Source organism: Nycticebus coucang, chromosome 1 (genome assembly GCF_027406575.1).
Source record: "Nycticebus coucang isolate mNycCou1 chromosome 1, mNycCou1.pri, whole genome shotgun sequence".
Lineage (NCBI taxonomy): Eukaryota > Metazoa > Chordata > Mammalia > Primates > Lorisidae > Nycticebus > Nycticebus coucang.
In genome coordinates this window covers 163,926,437-163,944,222 of record NC_069780.1, presented here as the reverse complement: position 1 = coordinate 163,944,222, position 17,786 = coordinate 163,926,437, and the positions used below count along the sequence as shown (strand labels likewise).

General features: G+C 35.7%; 1 protein-coding gene across 4 annotated transcripts in view; it reads right to left on the bottom strand.

Moving 5' to 3' along the window:
• Window positions 1-17,786, bottom strand: part of RICTOR (RPTOR independent companion of MTOR complex 2) — a 141,735-nt gene that overhangs the window by 77,780 nt on the left and 46,169 nt on the right. For 3 of the 4 annotated variants that reach the window (XM_053591853.1, XM_053591863.1, XM_053591880.1), the window contains one exon: window positions 9,980-10,077. In XM_053591853.1, the coding sequence (XP_053447828.1) occupies window positions 9,980-10,077 (98 nt within the window). Of the gene's footprint in view, window positions 1-9,979; window positions 10,078-13,456; window positions 13,487-17,786 lie in introns of all 4 variants that reach the window. The other variant, XM_053591872.1, reaches the window with a different exon arrangement.

Below are 17,786 nucleotides of genomic sequence, written 5' to 3'. Positions count from 1 at the left end.
TATGAAATGGAAAGACAGGATGTAAATGACACTTTCTCAATCCCTGGCTTGTTCTGTCTGTAATCAGGACCCAGCATTTGGTCTTCCTAATTATGTAGGCAAATAACTTCTTTAAAATTTGGCTAAGATAGATTAGTTTTATTGAATTTGTTACTTATAAAACAAGTTAAGTATTCAAGATCATCAGGAGTCCACAATTATTTTATAAGCACAACGAATACATTAAATTTAATTTTTATGTAAACAAAACAAATACTATCACATAAATTTTTTTTTAATGGGGTAAAGGTTTTGATAATATGTCACTGGTTTGCCCATTAAAATCCACCCCCATGATCAAGGAATCACTCTGCTGTTATTATAATTAATCTATTAAGACTTTCTTACATAAATATTAAAAAGGAGTTATCAACAATTATATTCTGACAAAATAAAATAAAGCTATAAATCATCTCTATGTATTAATAATAAAACTTAGTTTTACTTATTAAAATGACCAATTTTTTAAAAATATACAAATATAATCAGTTAAAACTACATAGTACTTAGGTTACATGAATAGTTCTCCTAAATAAGCAATAGAAAGAACAGCCCAAACTTTAACAAATGTTATCATATACATTAGAATTCTATGGCAATTTAGACACACAAATATATACACATATAGAGCAATAAAAAAAAAATATATATATATATAGATAGATAGATAGATAGATAGATATAGATATCAACATGCCATACTGGGATGTGGACAAAAAAGCAAGCTGCAAATCAATACACATACATACATATAAATTTCTATACACATATGTACACATATATATATTATTTCATGTTCTCATTTTTTAAAAATGTGTTTGTTTATACATAGTCATGAAACCACATTAACTTTTCAGTCAATGATGAACCACATGTAGAATAGTGGTCACATAAGATTATAATACCATATTTTTATTGTCCCTTTTCTGTGATTAGATAAGTTTAGCTACTTACCATTGGGTTAAAACTACTACAGTATTCAATATAGAAACATACTGTGTACATTTGTAGCCTAGGATCAATACCATATAGCCTAGGTGTATAGTAGGATATACATCAAGATTTGTGTAAGCGCATTCTATGATGTTCACATGATGATGAAATCACCTAATGATAGATTTCTCAGCATGTATCCCATCATTAAGCAACACATGATTGTACAATAATGAATGGTAAATAAAATAATGCTTGACTGGCTAAAAAGTAGCTTAAATAAACTGAGCGTGATATTAAACTTCATTTTGTTTAGCTCATTTAGTCCTCACAACTCAATAAAATACACATATATACACACACAGAGTAGACCCTCCATAATTAACCATTTGCCTACACTGACCACTTCCAAAGATTTGACCTAACTTTCACAGAACGGACACGTACCCAGTGGAAGACTGACCTCCACATACTGACCACCTCTGTAAATTTTATCTTCATCACTTTGACTGTGACACACAATATTAATTTATCCTCTATAATTTGACCAGTTGAGTACATTCTACCCCTACGGGTAGAACGTGTGGGTTTTGTCCATTAGTTATATTATTTTTTCTTTAGAATAAGTTCTTTTTTCATGTTTTATTATTACCAGATGTGTGTTGGATTAGGCCTAATGTCCTATTGTTCATCATGCAATGCATTAGATTTTTTCAATGTGAAGGAATTACAGATGTATTCTACAATTAGTAAGAAATGTTACAGTTAATAGAGACATGGTGGCCCAAAGGAGATAATTCAAAGAGCTCACATTGAAGGAAAAGGTTGCTCTTCTACATTTTCTGGAAAGCAGCAACTATAAAAAGACAGTAGAACCTTCTGGTGTTAGCAAGACTGGCTAGCAATATCCAAAATGTAAACATGAGTACTTGGAGGTATAGCTATGAAGGCAGCTAACATGCAAATCTCCAGGCTAATAATCCAAGAAGGTACTAAAAAATTCGTACAGGAATTCAGGATGGCAGATTTCCAAGCAACGAGTGGTTGGCTCGAAAATTTAAACTGCAACATGAGATTGTGGTGGTATCATGTGATGAATCCAACGAATTTCCAGTAGAAGTTGTGGAAGAGTTCATCAAAAAAGATTCCAGATTCACCAGAGCCTTCAAAGATGATGACATCTTCGACAATGATGAGTGCAGACTCTTTTTTGAGGAGATGCCTGACAGGAGCCTCATTATGAAGGATGACAAATGTAAGAGTGGAAAACTTTCCAAGAACATTTCACAGTTCTGCTTTGCACTTGCTCAACTGGAGAGAAACTAAGCCCTGGGTGGCTGGTAAATGGGCAAACACATGGGCATTCAAGAACCTAAAGCTTGAAGACCTCTTGTGTCACTTGGAGAGCAAACAAATGTGCATGCATGACTGGTGCCCTATTTGAGGAGTGGGTAAGAGGTATCAACAGGGAAATGAAAAAGCAACGGTCTATTCTGCTGACAATAGATAATTTTCCTGGCTACCTGCAAGTGAATCATCTCACAAAAGTGACACTGAAATTTCTGCCTCCAAACGTAACTTCAAAACTCTAACCTCTTGACCAAGGTATCATCAAAGAATTTAAAATGCACTAGCAAGCCCAGCTTCTGCAATAGGTCATTACTATAACAGAAACCTAAGGTCACCTGTGGAAGCAACTTCATCAGCTGTATCAGTTAATGCTCTGGATTAAGTTTGCTTGGGATATAGTTCAGCCAGAAACAAAACAGAAGCGTTTAAAAAAATTTGGATTGTCAGAAGCCAAGAACATGATGTTTGGGTCCCATCAGATAGTTCATCTCCCATAACAGAATTTGAAGTAGATTTTGAAGGTTTTGTTGCAATGAATGATGAGATGACAATGTGTTAAGAACCTGACTCAGAAACAGTTTTCCAAGCAATAGTGACTGAAATACAGACCAGTAAAAAGTGCATGAAGCAGCTGATGAAATGAAAGAAGCACATGAGATAACACGTTAATTACAGTCTTCAAAAGATGAGGAGTTCAGGCACCTAATAATGCAGCTGAAAGCATCTGCTGTGGAAAATGCTCAGGTATGCTGAGTGGTGGTATAGTCAGTGTTGAGAGTGCTTTCTCTATTAATGTTTGTCATAAGAATAAGAAACAGACCGAGATTAGCCCTTTTTCAGAAAGAATAATTAAACCATGAAAAACAGTAAATGTACTGATTTTGTATGACATTACTATATGTATGATTTTACTGGGTTTTGATTATGTATGATTTTATAGGATATTCTCTAATAAAAGCTGTACAAGAAAGTAAAGTACATGTATGTATCAGTACAGTAGGTCTGGTTCCTTATGTTGACCACCTCTGTATGTTGACAGCTTCCATATGCTGACCGGTTCTACTGTATTTACGATTATACTAGAAAGGGATAAACACCTTCTAGTGGTTACCTCTGGAGAGTGGCATTTTTGTCAGAGTGGGGAAATGAGTGGCAAAGGGATATGAAGGAGGACTTTTACTTTTTACCATGTATTTTTCTGTACCATTTTTTTTTCATATTTAGCTTATTCCATATTTGTAAGGTTTTTTAAAAGAGCAAAATAAATAATATTTCAAAGGTTTTAATGTAAACATATGAAATTAAACATAGAAAAAGAGAACTTTAGGAAAGAAAAAGAGCCAAAATATTTCATCTTTAAAAGGTCTTTAGATTGCTGCATGTTATCAGTTTTAAAAATAGAATACTAAGATTATATTCATCAGCAGTCTATTATACACATGATGATGTAAAAAGATGTCAGAAAGCAAGAATAGGTATGTGACAATCACATGGTTAAAGGATCACATCATAAGCTCTCTCTCTTTATACCTTAAAAGGTGTTTTAATTTTGGAGATGAGTCTGCCCTATACAAAATATTAATGTCTCTGGTCTACTAAACTAATTTAATCTTAAGGGGTTATACTTAATTAAAAAACCAAATGCTAGTAAAAACAAAAACTCATATTTATAATAAAAAGCTTCCCAATCTAATACCATACCATTACCTAAACACCTATTATGTGATAGGCTTTAGGATAGAGAGGGATTTGAGAACAGAAAAATAAATACTACATACGTCTTGTGTTTGAGAAACTGTTTAATGAAATAGTAGTCCATGACAAATAATAAAAGATAGGCACATTTTAGTAGCTATATATGTAACCTGGTGGAAACACAGAAAGAAGGTGACCAACTAATTCCGCTAGTCTCGGGCATAATTATTTTTCTTATTTTCTTACTCTATAGATCTGTTCCTAGAAATTCCTGAGAATTTCCAAATTTTACTCAATAAGAAAACAAACTTAACAGATTTATAGAAATATTAGCCACATTAAGTATTTATAAACCCAGCTCTCTAGCAAATGGAATTCAAAGACACATTATATTACCATTAAATTCAGTATTTGTTGTATACCAGATTATTTGTGTGCTACATTTATGATAAAATGTGCACACATTTACTACATATTTATAGTGATGTTTCTTAAACAGGGGCAATTTTGTCCCCCAGGGAACATTTAGCAATGTCTGGAGACATTTCTGCTTATCATAACCAGTGTAGGGGTAGTGGGTAGAGGCCAGGGACATTACTAAACACCTTACAATGCAGAGGGAAGCCTCTCCAAACAAATCATCATCTGGCTAACAATGAAGAATAGTGATTTACAGTATAGTTTACCAACTGGCCACTCAAGCATTTGAGCAGACACACCTGGTTAGTTACCTAAAAAAATAGGAAAGTAGCAAAAAATACAAAAAAAACACAAATCCCTGCTTATAAGGCACTACCTGTTATAGAGTACATATTATATGCCAGGCACTAAACTGAGACCCTACCTCTAAAGACAGCAAGATTACCTCCGAGTAAAGAAATATTCCCAAGATTGCCTTGCTAGTAAGTCTCTGCCTGTTTGATCTAAGGCTCATGCTTTTCCCAATATACACTAAACAGCCAAAATAGATTTTATCAAGTGCAAAGTTCATTGACTTTACTCATGAGCCTGAGCTCTGGGCTTAGTCCCTCTTAGTACATACAAATTCTAATAAGTTTGGTCAATCTGAATTTTAAATACATAGGCAATTTAAAATAGCAAACAAAAGGGCTGCTATAAGGCTGGAACCAAGGCCAGAGGAAATATGAAAACTATAAAAAAAGGATATGGTAAAACAAAAACAAGAATATAAGAAATACAAGTCTAGGCCTTTCATTACAGAAATAAATCACTGCATACTCTACAACAGTACAATGGAAAAGGAAATGAAGAACAGAAAAGAGAGAAAGAGAGGTGTCCAACAGATTCCTAAATATTTTAACCCCACTTTTGAGACTGCTCAAGAAAAAAAGATTCCTTTCAAAATGTTACTACTTACCAAGTCACCCAAGAGCTTTGATGGGGAGACTCTAGGAGATTAATGTTGTTTTCATGCCTGCTGAGACAACATCCCAGCCCATGTATCAAGAAGCATTTCAACTTTCAAGTTTTACTATAGGAAACACATTTTGTACACTATAGCTGCCACAGTTAGAAATTTTCCTCTGATGGTTCTGGGCAAAGTAAATTGAAAACTTTCTGAAAAGTCTTCACCATTCTGGATACTATCAAGAACATTCACAATTCATGGGAGGAGGTCAAAATATCAATCTTTTTTTTTTTTAATTTTTTTTTTTTGTAGAGAAAGTGTCTCACTTTACTGCCTTCAGTAGAGTGCCATGATGTTTTTTTTTTTTTTTTAATTTGGCCGGGGCTGGGTTTGAACCGCCACCTCCGGCATATGGGACCGGCGCCCTACCCGCTGAGCCACAGGCACTGCCCGAGTGCCATGATGTTTTAACAGGGCTTTGGAAGATGATTTCAGTCCTCACAGATTTTGTGAACTTCAAGACTTTAGTGGATGAAGTCACTGCAGATGTTGTGGAAATAGCCAGAGAATTATATTTAGAAATGGAGCCTGAAAATGTAACAGAACTGTTGCATTCTCAGAATAAAACTTTAATGCAGGGGTGTCCAACCCATGGCTTATGGGCCACATGTGGCCCAGAGTGGCTATGAATGTGGCCTAACACAAAATCGTAAACTTACTTAAAACATTATGAGGGTTTTTTGGTGGAACTCCATTGTGCAATTCTCAAGTGTGAACTTTGTAGGCAACAACATTATGTTGCAATGTCCTGTAAAATGAACATACATATGCTTTTACTATTTGTACACATACGTGGCTTCAGTTTTACAACCAGCGTGCAGCTTCTAATGTGTTATCTTCCAAGTGCCGTCAGTCAAAATGGCACCATCAGACATTACATGTGCTTGTGGTGATTTGGAGAGGCAGCAAGTATCAGTAATATTTCAATCTACCATTGCAATGTTAGGCATTTAATATTATTTATAAGTCAGGTAAGCATTCTTATTTGATTATTAAGCATACTTCCACACCTCCGTGACACCTCACATATAACCCGCTGCATTTTACAATTGGTCTTCTGCCTTGCCCTGCAGCGAAGATGTAGAAGGGTCCAAAACTTGCTTTCTATTTTCCTGTCAATTACTTTTTTCACAACAAAAGTAAATGTAGTCCTTTATCTATTATTATTTGTTTAATCCCAGCATGGCTTCTGCAACATCTCAAAAGAAAACAGAACCCTAAAATAGAAAAATTATGGATGTAGGAAGATTGTTCAATGGAAAGTAGAGAGATGACTACTTTTTTGTTGAGGCAAACTGTAAGGCCCTCTGCTTAATTTATAGGGAAGTTGTGAAAGTTTTCAAAGACTATAATTTAAAAAGGCATTATATGAAAAAACATGTTGCCAAATTTGATGCATATGGAGGATTGTCATAGGACAAATTAGTGGAACTGAAAAAAGTCATTCTTCTCAACAAAAAAAAATTTTTAAGTTACAAATCAGATGGATTCCATTGTAAAAAGCTAGTTGTGTGGTAGCATATTTAATAGCAAAAAAAAAAAAAATCAAAACCATTTACATATGGTGAATTGAAGTAATGTATGGGAAGCATGGCAGATATAATCTGCCCTGAAAAGGGGGGAGACATTTCTAAAATCAGTTTGTCTCACCAGACTATAGCCAAGCAAACTGAAGAAACTGGAAAATCTATCCAAAGAAGTTTGGAGAGTAAAGCTGCTAATTTAAAATTTTGTGCTTTAGCAATGCAATGGATGACGGTACTAATGCTACAAATATGGTTCGATTTGCCATTTGTATTAGAGGTATTAATGATGAATATAACATCATTGAAGAAATGGCTCCTTCAGTGTCATTTAAAGACACAACTAAATCAATAATAGAGTTATACAAAGCAGTAAAGAATATGCTAAGATGATTTTCTTTGTCCATTGTCAACATATCTGGTAAAATTACAAATAGTACCCTGGCAATGGTACATAAAAGAGAAGAACTTGTAAAATTAATAGGGATTGAATCATTGTCAATTCCAGAATTCCTTAAAAGTACAAATGTTGACTATGGCAACATGCTATCAAGTCATTTATGATATCAAAAACCAAATTTGTGCCAGAACTTGATGATAAAAACCTGCTTACAGACTTAGCATTTTTAGTGGATCTAACTGTTCATTTAAATTAGTTAAACTGAAACTTCCCAGTGAAAAACAACTTACTATACAATGTTTCAAACCATAACAGTGTTTCAAATGAAACTGAAATTATGGCAAACTCAAATTAAGGCAAACCATTTATGCATTTCGTTAAATTGGCTTAAACACAGTCCTGTAAACAGTGAAAAATATGCAGCCTTGTTTTCCAATTTAATACAAGAATTTGAAAACAGATTTTAAAATTTCTGGGAAAATAATACTTGGGTGCCTTTGCAACTTTATTTTCAGTTGACATAAATAAATGTTACCTGCCAAATGGAATGCATAGAGCTGCAATCTGATGTTCAACTTAAAGAAAAATCTGATTATGTCTCTTTACTGTACTTTTATAGGTCCTATCTTCCCAGAGACAAATGCATAGTATCCCTCACTTCACAACTGTACCTTATTTATGTCATTGCTTTTTGGCAGCACCTATGTTTTTGAGCAGCTATTTTCAAAAATGAAGCACATTACAAGTAAAATTAGAACCAAAATATCTAATAAGCACCTTGAGAACTGAGAATTGCAACTATTTCTATCAACACAGATATTGATGCATTAGTTTCTTAAATACAATGTCAAATATTCCACTAGTTTTATGTTGCCCATCTTTCTTTTATTTTTGTAATAAAAAAATTAAAAAAGGACATTTTATTACTTAGATATACACCTTTTCTACATTAGTGATCACAAACTGGGGACTTGCTTGATAATCGTAAAAGACACTCTAAACAGGCCATTACCTAATTAGGTTTTTTTTTTTAAGACAGAGTCTCACTGTGTCGCCCTCGGTAGAGTGCCGTAGCATCACAGCTCACAGCAACCTCCAACTCTAGGGCTTAAACAATTCTCTTGCCTCAGCCTCTCAAGTAGCTGAGACTACAGGCATGTGCTACAACGCCAGCTATTTTTTATTGTAGTTGTTATTTAGCAGGCCCAGGCCGGGTTCGAACCCACTAGTGTATGTGGCCTGCACCCTAACACTGAGCTATGGGTACCAAGCCCCTAATTAGGATTTTTATGTGAGGACTTTTTTGCATATCTGTGGTGGCAGATACCATGAAAATTAAGCATGGACCTTTTATTGTTTTGCTCATCAGTTTTCATTAGTGTTTTGAGTGGCCCAAGACAACTTTTCCTCTTACAATGTGGCCCAGAGAAGCCAAAATGTTGGATACCCCTGCTTTATTTATTTATTTATTTATTTATTTTTGAGCCAAGTCTCACTTATTAACCCTCAGTAGAGTGCTGTGGCGTCACAGCTCACAGCAACCTCCATCTCCTTGGGCTTAGGTGATTCTCTTGCTTCAGCCTCCCAAGTAGCTAGGACTACAGGCCACCCACCACAACGCCCGGCTATTTTTTTGTTGCAGTTCGGCCGGGCTGGTTTGAACCTGCCACCCTCAACACCCCTGCTTTAATGGATGAGGAATTGCTTCTTATAAATAAGCAAAATGGTGATTTCTTGAAATAGAACCCACACTTAGTAAGGATGACATAAACATTGTTGAAATGACAACAAAGGATTTAGATTATTACATAAAATTAGCAGTAAAGCAGAAACAGGATTTGAGAGAAATTACTAATTTTAAAAGGTCTACTGTGGGTAAAATGCTATCAAACAACCTTACATGCTTCAGAAAAATCTATCAAGAAAGGAAAAATCAATGTGGCAAACTTCACTGTTGTCTTATTTTAAGAAATTGCTACACCGACCCCAACCTTCAGCAACCACCACCCTGATTAGTCAGCAGCCCTTAATATCAAGGCAAGATACTCCACCAACAGAAAAAATGTAGGACATGCATGCTTAAGGCTCAAATGATCCATCATTAGCATTTTTAATAGTATTTTTAAATTAAGGTACATAAAAATTTTTTTAAAATAATGCCACTGCATACTTAACAAATTACAGTATAACATAAACATAACTTTACATACACCAAGCAACTAGGTAATTCGTGAGTCACTTCTTTGTGATATTCACTTTATTACAGTGATTGCTGATGTATGCCTGTATTACCAAGTAAAATAAGTAGAGAAAGGCAAAAGAAATATATCATTACGTGAATAAAAGACTGAAACGTGAAAATTCTCAGTGATTTTTTCTTTATTCTTTTCTGAACCTAACAAATTTTCTATAAGAAGCTATGAATCTTCTATTACTCAAGTACATTTCTAAATTTATAAAACACAGGACAAAATCCAGGGAAGAAACAGAGAAAAGAATTAACTTTGACTGAATACTAAGAATTTATTTTTAATGACAGTTAAGAAACATCCGATAGGTGGTTTAAGGAACAATGAATTTTAAACAGTAATAAAGATTCGAGTCACTTACCTTAGTAAAGTTATTCAGATGGCCTAGCTTTCTCATATTAGATACTCCTTGCAATCTGGCCACATTTTGGAGAATTTCTCTTAAGTTATCAGAAGGATCTAGAAGGAAATACAAAAAACTTAATATAACTTTACGAGTATTTTCTTAATCAAACACAAAAAATACGGAGTGTTAAAACATTCCAACATCAGCTTTTGGTTTAAATTCCTACTATTCACCCCAAATCCATGAATTTAAATGATTTCAAAAGCCAAGTGGATATTCATCCAATTACCTTCATAAATCTACTCTCATACCTATGGTCCAACTCTGCATCATCATCTGGAACTTCTTAACCACGAAATCTTAAATCTTGCTTTGGTTTTAATGTGTTCCCTCAAAATTTACGTGTTAGAAACTTAACCTATAATGCAACTGTGTGGAGACAGAGGTAGGACCGTCAAAGAGGCAATGAAGTCATGACAGCTCTACCTGCATGAAAAATTTCTTGTGATGACACTTGCTTATCACAGAAATTCACAAAAATTAGTTTGTCAAAAGTAAATTTACCTTCCTCTTGTAAGCAGCATACCCCACCCTCACCATGTAGTAGCATTTCTCTCTCTATCCCTCTCTCATCTCTCTTCTCTCTCCCTCCTTCTCTTTCTCCTGCTATGGAATGACTCAGCAAGAAGGCCCTTGCCAGAAGTAGGCACCTTGACCTTAGACTTCCCTACCTCCAGAATTATAAAAAATAAATCTGTTCTTTCTAAATTACAGTCTCAGGTGTTCTGTTATAGCAGCACAAAAAAGACTAAGACAAATCTCAACACCCCAACTTTCACTTCTAGTCACAAATGTAGCAACAAGGACCAAATATACCGTCCTGTTTGAATCAATAAAAAAACTAGATAAAATATACTGATGATTCCTGATTAACAATGATTCAACTTAAGAATTTTTTAACTTTATGAAGGTGCAAAAAGCAACACATAGGTGCTAGACACCATACTTTACTTATATCACCAATCTGTTTTTTACTTTCAGGACATTATTCAATAGATTATATGAGATATTGAACATTTTATTATAATACAGGCTTTATATGATTTTGCCCAACTATAGGCTAATGTAAGTACTCTGAGTATGTTTAAGGTAGGCTTGGCTGAGCTGTGATGTTCACTAGGTTAGAAGTATTAAGCATTTTCAACATATATTTTCAATTTAAGATGGTTTTACGGGGACTTAACCTATTAGTGAGCTGTGGAACTTCAAGCAACTTAACATATGTGTTAATTGGAGACACCAAAGAGAAGAAAGAGCTGGGGAACAGAATAATTACTTAAAGAAATACTGTATAAAACTTTCCAAATTTAAAGAAAACAATAAACCAATCAATCAAAGAAACTCAACAACCCCCAAACAAGAAATATGAAGAAAACTAGACTACAACACATCACAATCAAATTGCTCAAAACCGCTGATACAAAAAATCTACAAGACAGCCAGATAAAAGAAAATCTGCAAAGAGCAAAGAAAAGGATGACAGATTTCTCACCATAAATAAGGCCTAAGAGAAGACAGTGGAGCAACTTTTAAAACAATGAAAAAAATGCTTTAAAAGTATAAAAACCATTCAAGCCATGGGCCAGATATAGTCCTGCAAGAAGTAGCTTGCCACTTCTGTAATACAATTCAGTTTTCTCAGATCTCTTTAACCTATTCTTCTATTATTCAACAGCCTATTTGTTTTAAATAAAATAAAAGCAAAATCTGAAAAAACAATCTTCATGTTGATATTTTAGTTTAAGAGCGGTTATGACTTCCTTTGAGATTTTTATCTGTTAACACAAACCAAGGAACTATTTGTTCTCAATTAGTGTTTTCCTCACCAAGTGAAACTGTTTATATTGTCTTTCTTTACATTTATTTAGCTTACATCTGCCTACCTTACTTCATCCTGTTATACTGGGAGTTGGCTATGACAACCAATTTGGTGTCAAACTATTAAGCACGCCATTTATCCTAGCTACTTCTACTTAGTTTGAAGTTGCTACATGCTGAGATTGTTCATCTGATTTTACAGTATCTCCCATGAATTTTACGTTAATGCGAAGGAAGTTAAATCGTCAGTGGTTTAGTATATGTCTTTATAATTAGAAATTCTTTGTAATTATTTTTAAACTGGAAAGAAAACCACACATCACTGGGTGAGATCAGACCAACTATAAAGAATTACAAGGGGCCAGGAAAAAGTCACTATTAGTATTTAATAGCTTTTTGTTGTTATAACATGTATCTGTTGGAGGAGACTGAGGAAGAAAAATTATAAGCAAGTCAATGGTGCTAAAATGACTTAAAATATTTGGGAAGTTTATAAAAATTTCATAATCCTTAAAACAATTTAGGGCAATATAGGACCTATGGCAGTTTGCAAAGCTGGAGTTAAAGATACTTTACACACTGAAGTCAGTGGGAAATTCACCTAATGGAAATGAATAATCCAAACATTTTACTTCAATTTATCATTTAGGTGTCAGATACCAAACTAAAGTGACAATATGGTTACTAATGTCTAATGATCTAACAGGACTAATAATAGTTATGATGACTAGTCTGAGGCCAGGCACAGTGGCTCACATCTGTAATCCTAGTACATTGGGAGGCTTATGGGGGAAGATCACTTCAGGCTAGTTTGAGAGCTGCCTGAGCCAACACAGCAAGAGTCCACCTCTACAAAAAATAGAAAAATGAAGTAGGCAGGGTAGTGTGCACCTGTAGTCCCAGGAAGAAGGACTGCTTGAACCCAAGAGTTTGAGGATACAGTGAGGTATGATCATGCCATTGTAGTCTAACCTAGGAAAGTGAGTAAGACTGTCACACATACAAACACACACAAGATGATTAGTCTGAAAAAATATTCTTCACGCAGGCTGTAGATTTTTAAATATTGCCAATTTTCTGGGTACAAATTGATTATAGATATTTTTATAAAAACCATAACTTTATTCCTACAAAACAAAATCTCATATTTCAGTGTGTTCTTAGCAAGTATTAAATGAATGTCTCATTATGCTATTATGATTGGGTTCTGTTTTAGGTACTGGAAATACAGCAATGGCAAGATAGCTCCCTCTCTCATGTAGCTCACACAGAAGTGGAAGAAAACTGATAGCAACAAACCCCATGCACACAATTTTAAAACTGAATCTAATACTGGATCAAATGTTTGCCCACATTGAAATGACCAGCCTTTATCCTTACTTCTCATCTCTTTCTCCTTTATACAATTAACCAAGAATGCACAACTGCAGAAAGATTTCAAAGTTTCTTCATAATGTGACTGTTAAAAGACACAACACGTTTCATCCCAGACTAATTTAAAATAGTATCAGGGTCATTTTAGACATTGAACTACTAACATTCATGTGGTTTACCTGGTATTTCAAGTTAAAGTTCCCCTTGTAATGAAATGAAAACCCTTGGTTTCTTCCTTACCTGATAGATCAAGAAGTCAGCACATGTTTTCTGTAAAGGGCCAGACAGAAAGTATTTTAGACTTTGCAGGCCACAAAGTCTCTGTTGCAACTATGCAACTTTGACAACTCTCTGACTATGCAACTATGCAACTCTGACAACTCTGCATGTCGTACAAGAGAAAGCAAGTGTAGAAAATCCATAAAATCCACAAAAACTGGACAGACTCCATACACATTGTATTAAAAGTATTTTAACTAGTACTCCACTTGAAAACAAAATTGAAAATCATAGATCGATAAATTGTAGCAATGAAATACAATAGACAGAGCATATGGAGCTCCAATTAACAAACTCATATTCAAAGACAGTCCATAAAATATTAAGAAATAAATGAATATACAAGTTTCAGCTCAAACATTTCAAAATTCTAAATTTTCTATAGTTGTATCATTTCAATCTTGAACAATTCTTTGATTACTCAATCATCAGTCCAGAATGTGCCAGAAAAAAGGACTTTTTACACATAGATTTGCAACCTAGTTTCTGTATTTGATGTTATTAAATATTTTTCTTCTGTATCACTTTTATAGTGAGGATTTAAAAGAATATTTTCATAATGAAAAGAGTGGAATTAGAATGTTCCTAACATAAGAAATGATAAATGCCTTAAGTGATAGATACCCCAATTACCCCGATTTAAGTAATTCACACTGTATGCCTGTATCAGAACATCATACGGACCCTATAAAGGCATACAACTATTATATACCTATAATTAAAAATAAATTTAAAAAATTTAAAAATATAAAAGATTTTTTATAAAGAATTTTTTCAGATATAGTGTTTTATGAAATCAGTATTATAGTATATTAACAATATACCAAATAAAACAAATCATCTGGGCAAAAAGTAAAATCTTAAAAGAAAAAATATACATCTTTGGTTGCATCAAAATGCACAATTTTTCTTCACCAAAAGACAATTTAAAAAATGACTGGATAAGGTGGCTTGTGCTTGCACTTCCAATCACTTAAGAGGCTGAGGCAAGATGCCTGCTTAATGCCAAGAGTTCAAGATCAGCCTGGGCAACAAAGCACAAGACTCAACTCCATTTAAAAGTTATCCAGGCCTGATGGCCTACCTAAACTTGAGTCCAGGAGTTCGAGGGTAAAATGAGCTATGACCACTCAACCCAGGCAATAGAATAAGACCTTATCTCTAAAAAATAGAAATTTAAATCATAAAAATAAAAAAAAAAAAAGAAATCCACAGACTAGGAAAAAACATTCACAGTACAAATATCAGACAAGACGTTAGTAAATATATAAACATTGTCTACAAATCAATAACATAACACAGCTTAAAAATTGATAAAATATTTGAAAAGATATGAACATAAAAGAAGATAACAGGAGGCCAAGGTAGAGATTCTTTACGTCATTAATCAAAAGGGAAATGCAAATAAATTAAAACCACACCTATAAGAATGGCTAAAGTAAAAAAAAAAAAAAAAACAACTAACAACAGAGTGTTGGAGAGGATACAGAATAATTGGAATTCTTATACAGTGTTGGAGAAGCATAAAAAGTTGCAACCACTTTAGAGAAATATAGGCAACAAAAATCTATCCATATTTTAAATAACTCTGCAATTCAACTCTCAGAAATGTAAGCCCACAAATACGCCTGTACAAGAATATTTATAGCAACTATATTCATAATAGCCCCACATGGGAAACAATCCAAATGTCCATCAACAGAAATAAAAATGAACAAACTGTAGTAAATCTACACACTGGAATACTAAACAAAAATAAAAGAAAAAAAAACAAAACTACTGATACACACAACATGGATAAATCTTTAAAAAGATAAAAAAGTCAGAAGACCAGGGCGGCGCTTTGTGGCTCAAAGAAGTAGGGCACTGGTCCCATATACCAGAGATGGTGGGTTCAAACCAGGCCACGGCCAAAAAAAAAGACTGCCAAAAAAAAGTCAGACCAAAATGTATCATTCTATTAATATGCAATTCGAATATAACCAAAAGTAATCTATAACAAGATAAATTAGATAGTGATTGCTGAGAAAAAAACCAACCAACTGGAACCAGATAGCATGGTTTAGGGCAGTGGTTCTCAACCTGTGGGTCACGACCCCTTTGTAACACTGAAAATATATCCTGCATATCAGATATTTATATTACAATTCATAACAGTAGCAAAATTACAGTTATGCAGTAGTAACAAAAATAACTTTATGTTTGGGGGTCACCACAACATGAGGAACTGTAGTAAAGGGTTGCCGCATTATGAGGCATTAGGAAGGCAGAGAACCACTGGTTTAGGGAAAGGGATGAGAACATGCTGTATCTTGTCTGTAGGTAGTACACAATTATTAAATAAGTACTGAACTATGTATACTTTGTTTTATGGTAACCGTACCACAATAAAAATTAGCATTTTACCATAAAGATCTTTACATAACAATAAATGAGAAAAACCAAAAATAAAATACATAAACTTTCACCTATACATGCAGAATACAAATAAAGAAATGCAAAGAGAAAGCTACCATTTAAGACATATTTAAATATTATATACTTACTCATTCACTTAGGCATTTATTTATTTCCTGGCTCAATTCTCGGTATATGTGCACATGTTCACACACATCTGTATGTAAATATTTAATTTAAAAACAACTTCAGGGGGCAGAGACAAGATGGCTGACTGAAGCCAACTTTCCACAGAGGTTCCCGTCCAGAAGGAGAGTCAAAGGACAGAAATTTAGTAAGTAACCTGGTGGATTTGAGCTACACCAAGAGAGAAGGTTGAAGAATGCACATCAACCCTGCTGAGGCGAGCTGCGACCCCAAGGATACAAACAAAAGGTACAAAATCCATCGCCAAACACACGGGAGTCCCCTCCCATGAGAACTGCTCATAGTGCCCCACAAACAAACAAGCAGAGTTCAAAGGTCCTCCCACTACACTCCACAGGAGAGACCCTCTAAAAACTGGACCTACCTCCCCTACTAGGGTGCCATGGCGTTCTCCTGCAAGGCATAAAACTCTATAAAACTCTATATATTCTCTACCTGCAACTCTGAGCTCCCAGCACTCCCCTCCACTCTCACTCTAAGGTCTGGAGGCCTGTCCCCCAGGAGTCCAGATTCTTGGATGATTTCTCAAGGGGTGTGGACAGGGCCTAAACTGCAGCTGGTCAATGCTGACTCTGGGGCACAGGAGTGAGGAGAGGACGGTCGGCTGAGAGGGAACCACACCCGAGCAGCGGTGCCCTGAGGCACAGAGCAGCAGCTGTCTTTTAGCAACAATTGGGCTCACTCCCAGATATTCTGAAGCCACACCCCCATCTCTCTGGGCAACCAGAGGAGGCCGGGTATCTACTCAGGGGCCAACAATCACGGAACAGATCTGGGACGGAAACCAGGCACCGTGAGTAAAGGGTTCACCTGATGCGTTACTGGCCTGGGTGGAGTGTGGGACTAGAAATGCACATGCAGAGCCAGGAAGTTCCCAGGGCAGGGCTGACCCACAGGACTGCTTTACTGAGCCTAAGACGCACCCGGCCCTCAGGAGATCGTCAGCCTATAGACAAAGGAAGGCAGCAAGCTAGAACTGACAGGTAACCAAATACAAACCTGCAGAAGCAAAGACAGGGCCTGAGGCACAGGCTCTGGGAACTCAAAACAGCTTCTCTTTTGCAGGGGAATTTAGTAGGGACAGAAACAAATTCCTTCAAAGTTGTTCTGTTCTGTTCTGTCAGTAACATCAATCAGGGGCGGGGCTGGAACTGAGTGAACACCCCCAACATTGATCGAGCGCCTGAGATTGTCAGGCCTCACCTCCCCCTGCTAGACAGAAGCAGAACGCAGCAGCCAGACTGAGCAGAAATAGATTTCCTTGTGATTCAGGCAGGTGCAAACCCCTGGAGTATCTATTCACTCTAGGCAACTGGGTCAAAGCCCTGCAGGACTATTGGTGACTGAGTATGACAGAGGTGCAAGGTGGGGAAGGAGGCATCAACCTTCCCAGGCTGATCTATTTGCTGGGTGGGTCCTCCTGACTCCACAGAGCACTGAAACAAACCATATCAGAGTAGTCACCAGACACCTGCGATTCAGTTGCCAGAGACCTTTTAAACTCTCCCACCTGAGACAGGTGCTGACTGAGACAATTTATTTGGACCTTTTGAACTGAGCCAATCGCCCAAGGACTATTCAGGTGGTGCCCTGGGTGTGTGGTTGTAGGAAGGTTTGATTTTCCTATTCCAATTGTTGCCTGTGGTGGGCGGGGTGACTTAATTCCTGGTATTTCTCCACAGCTGAG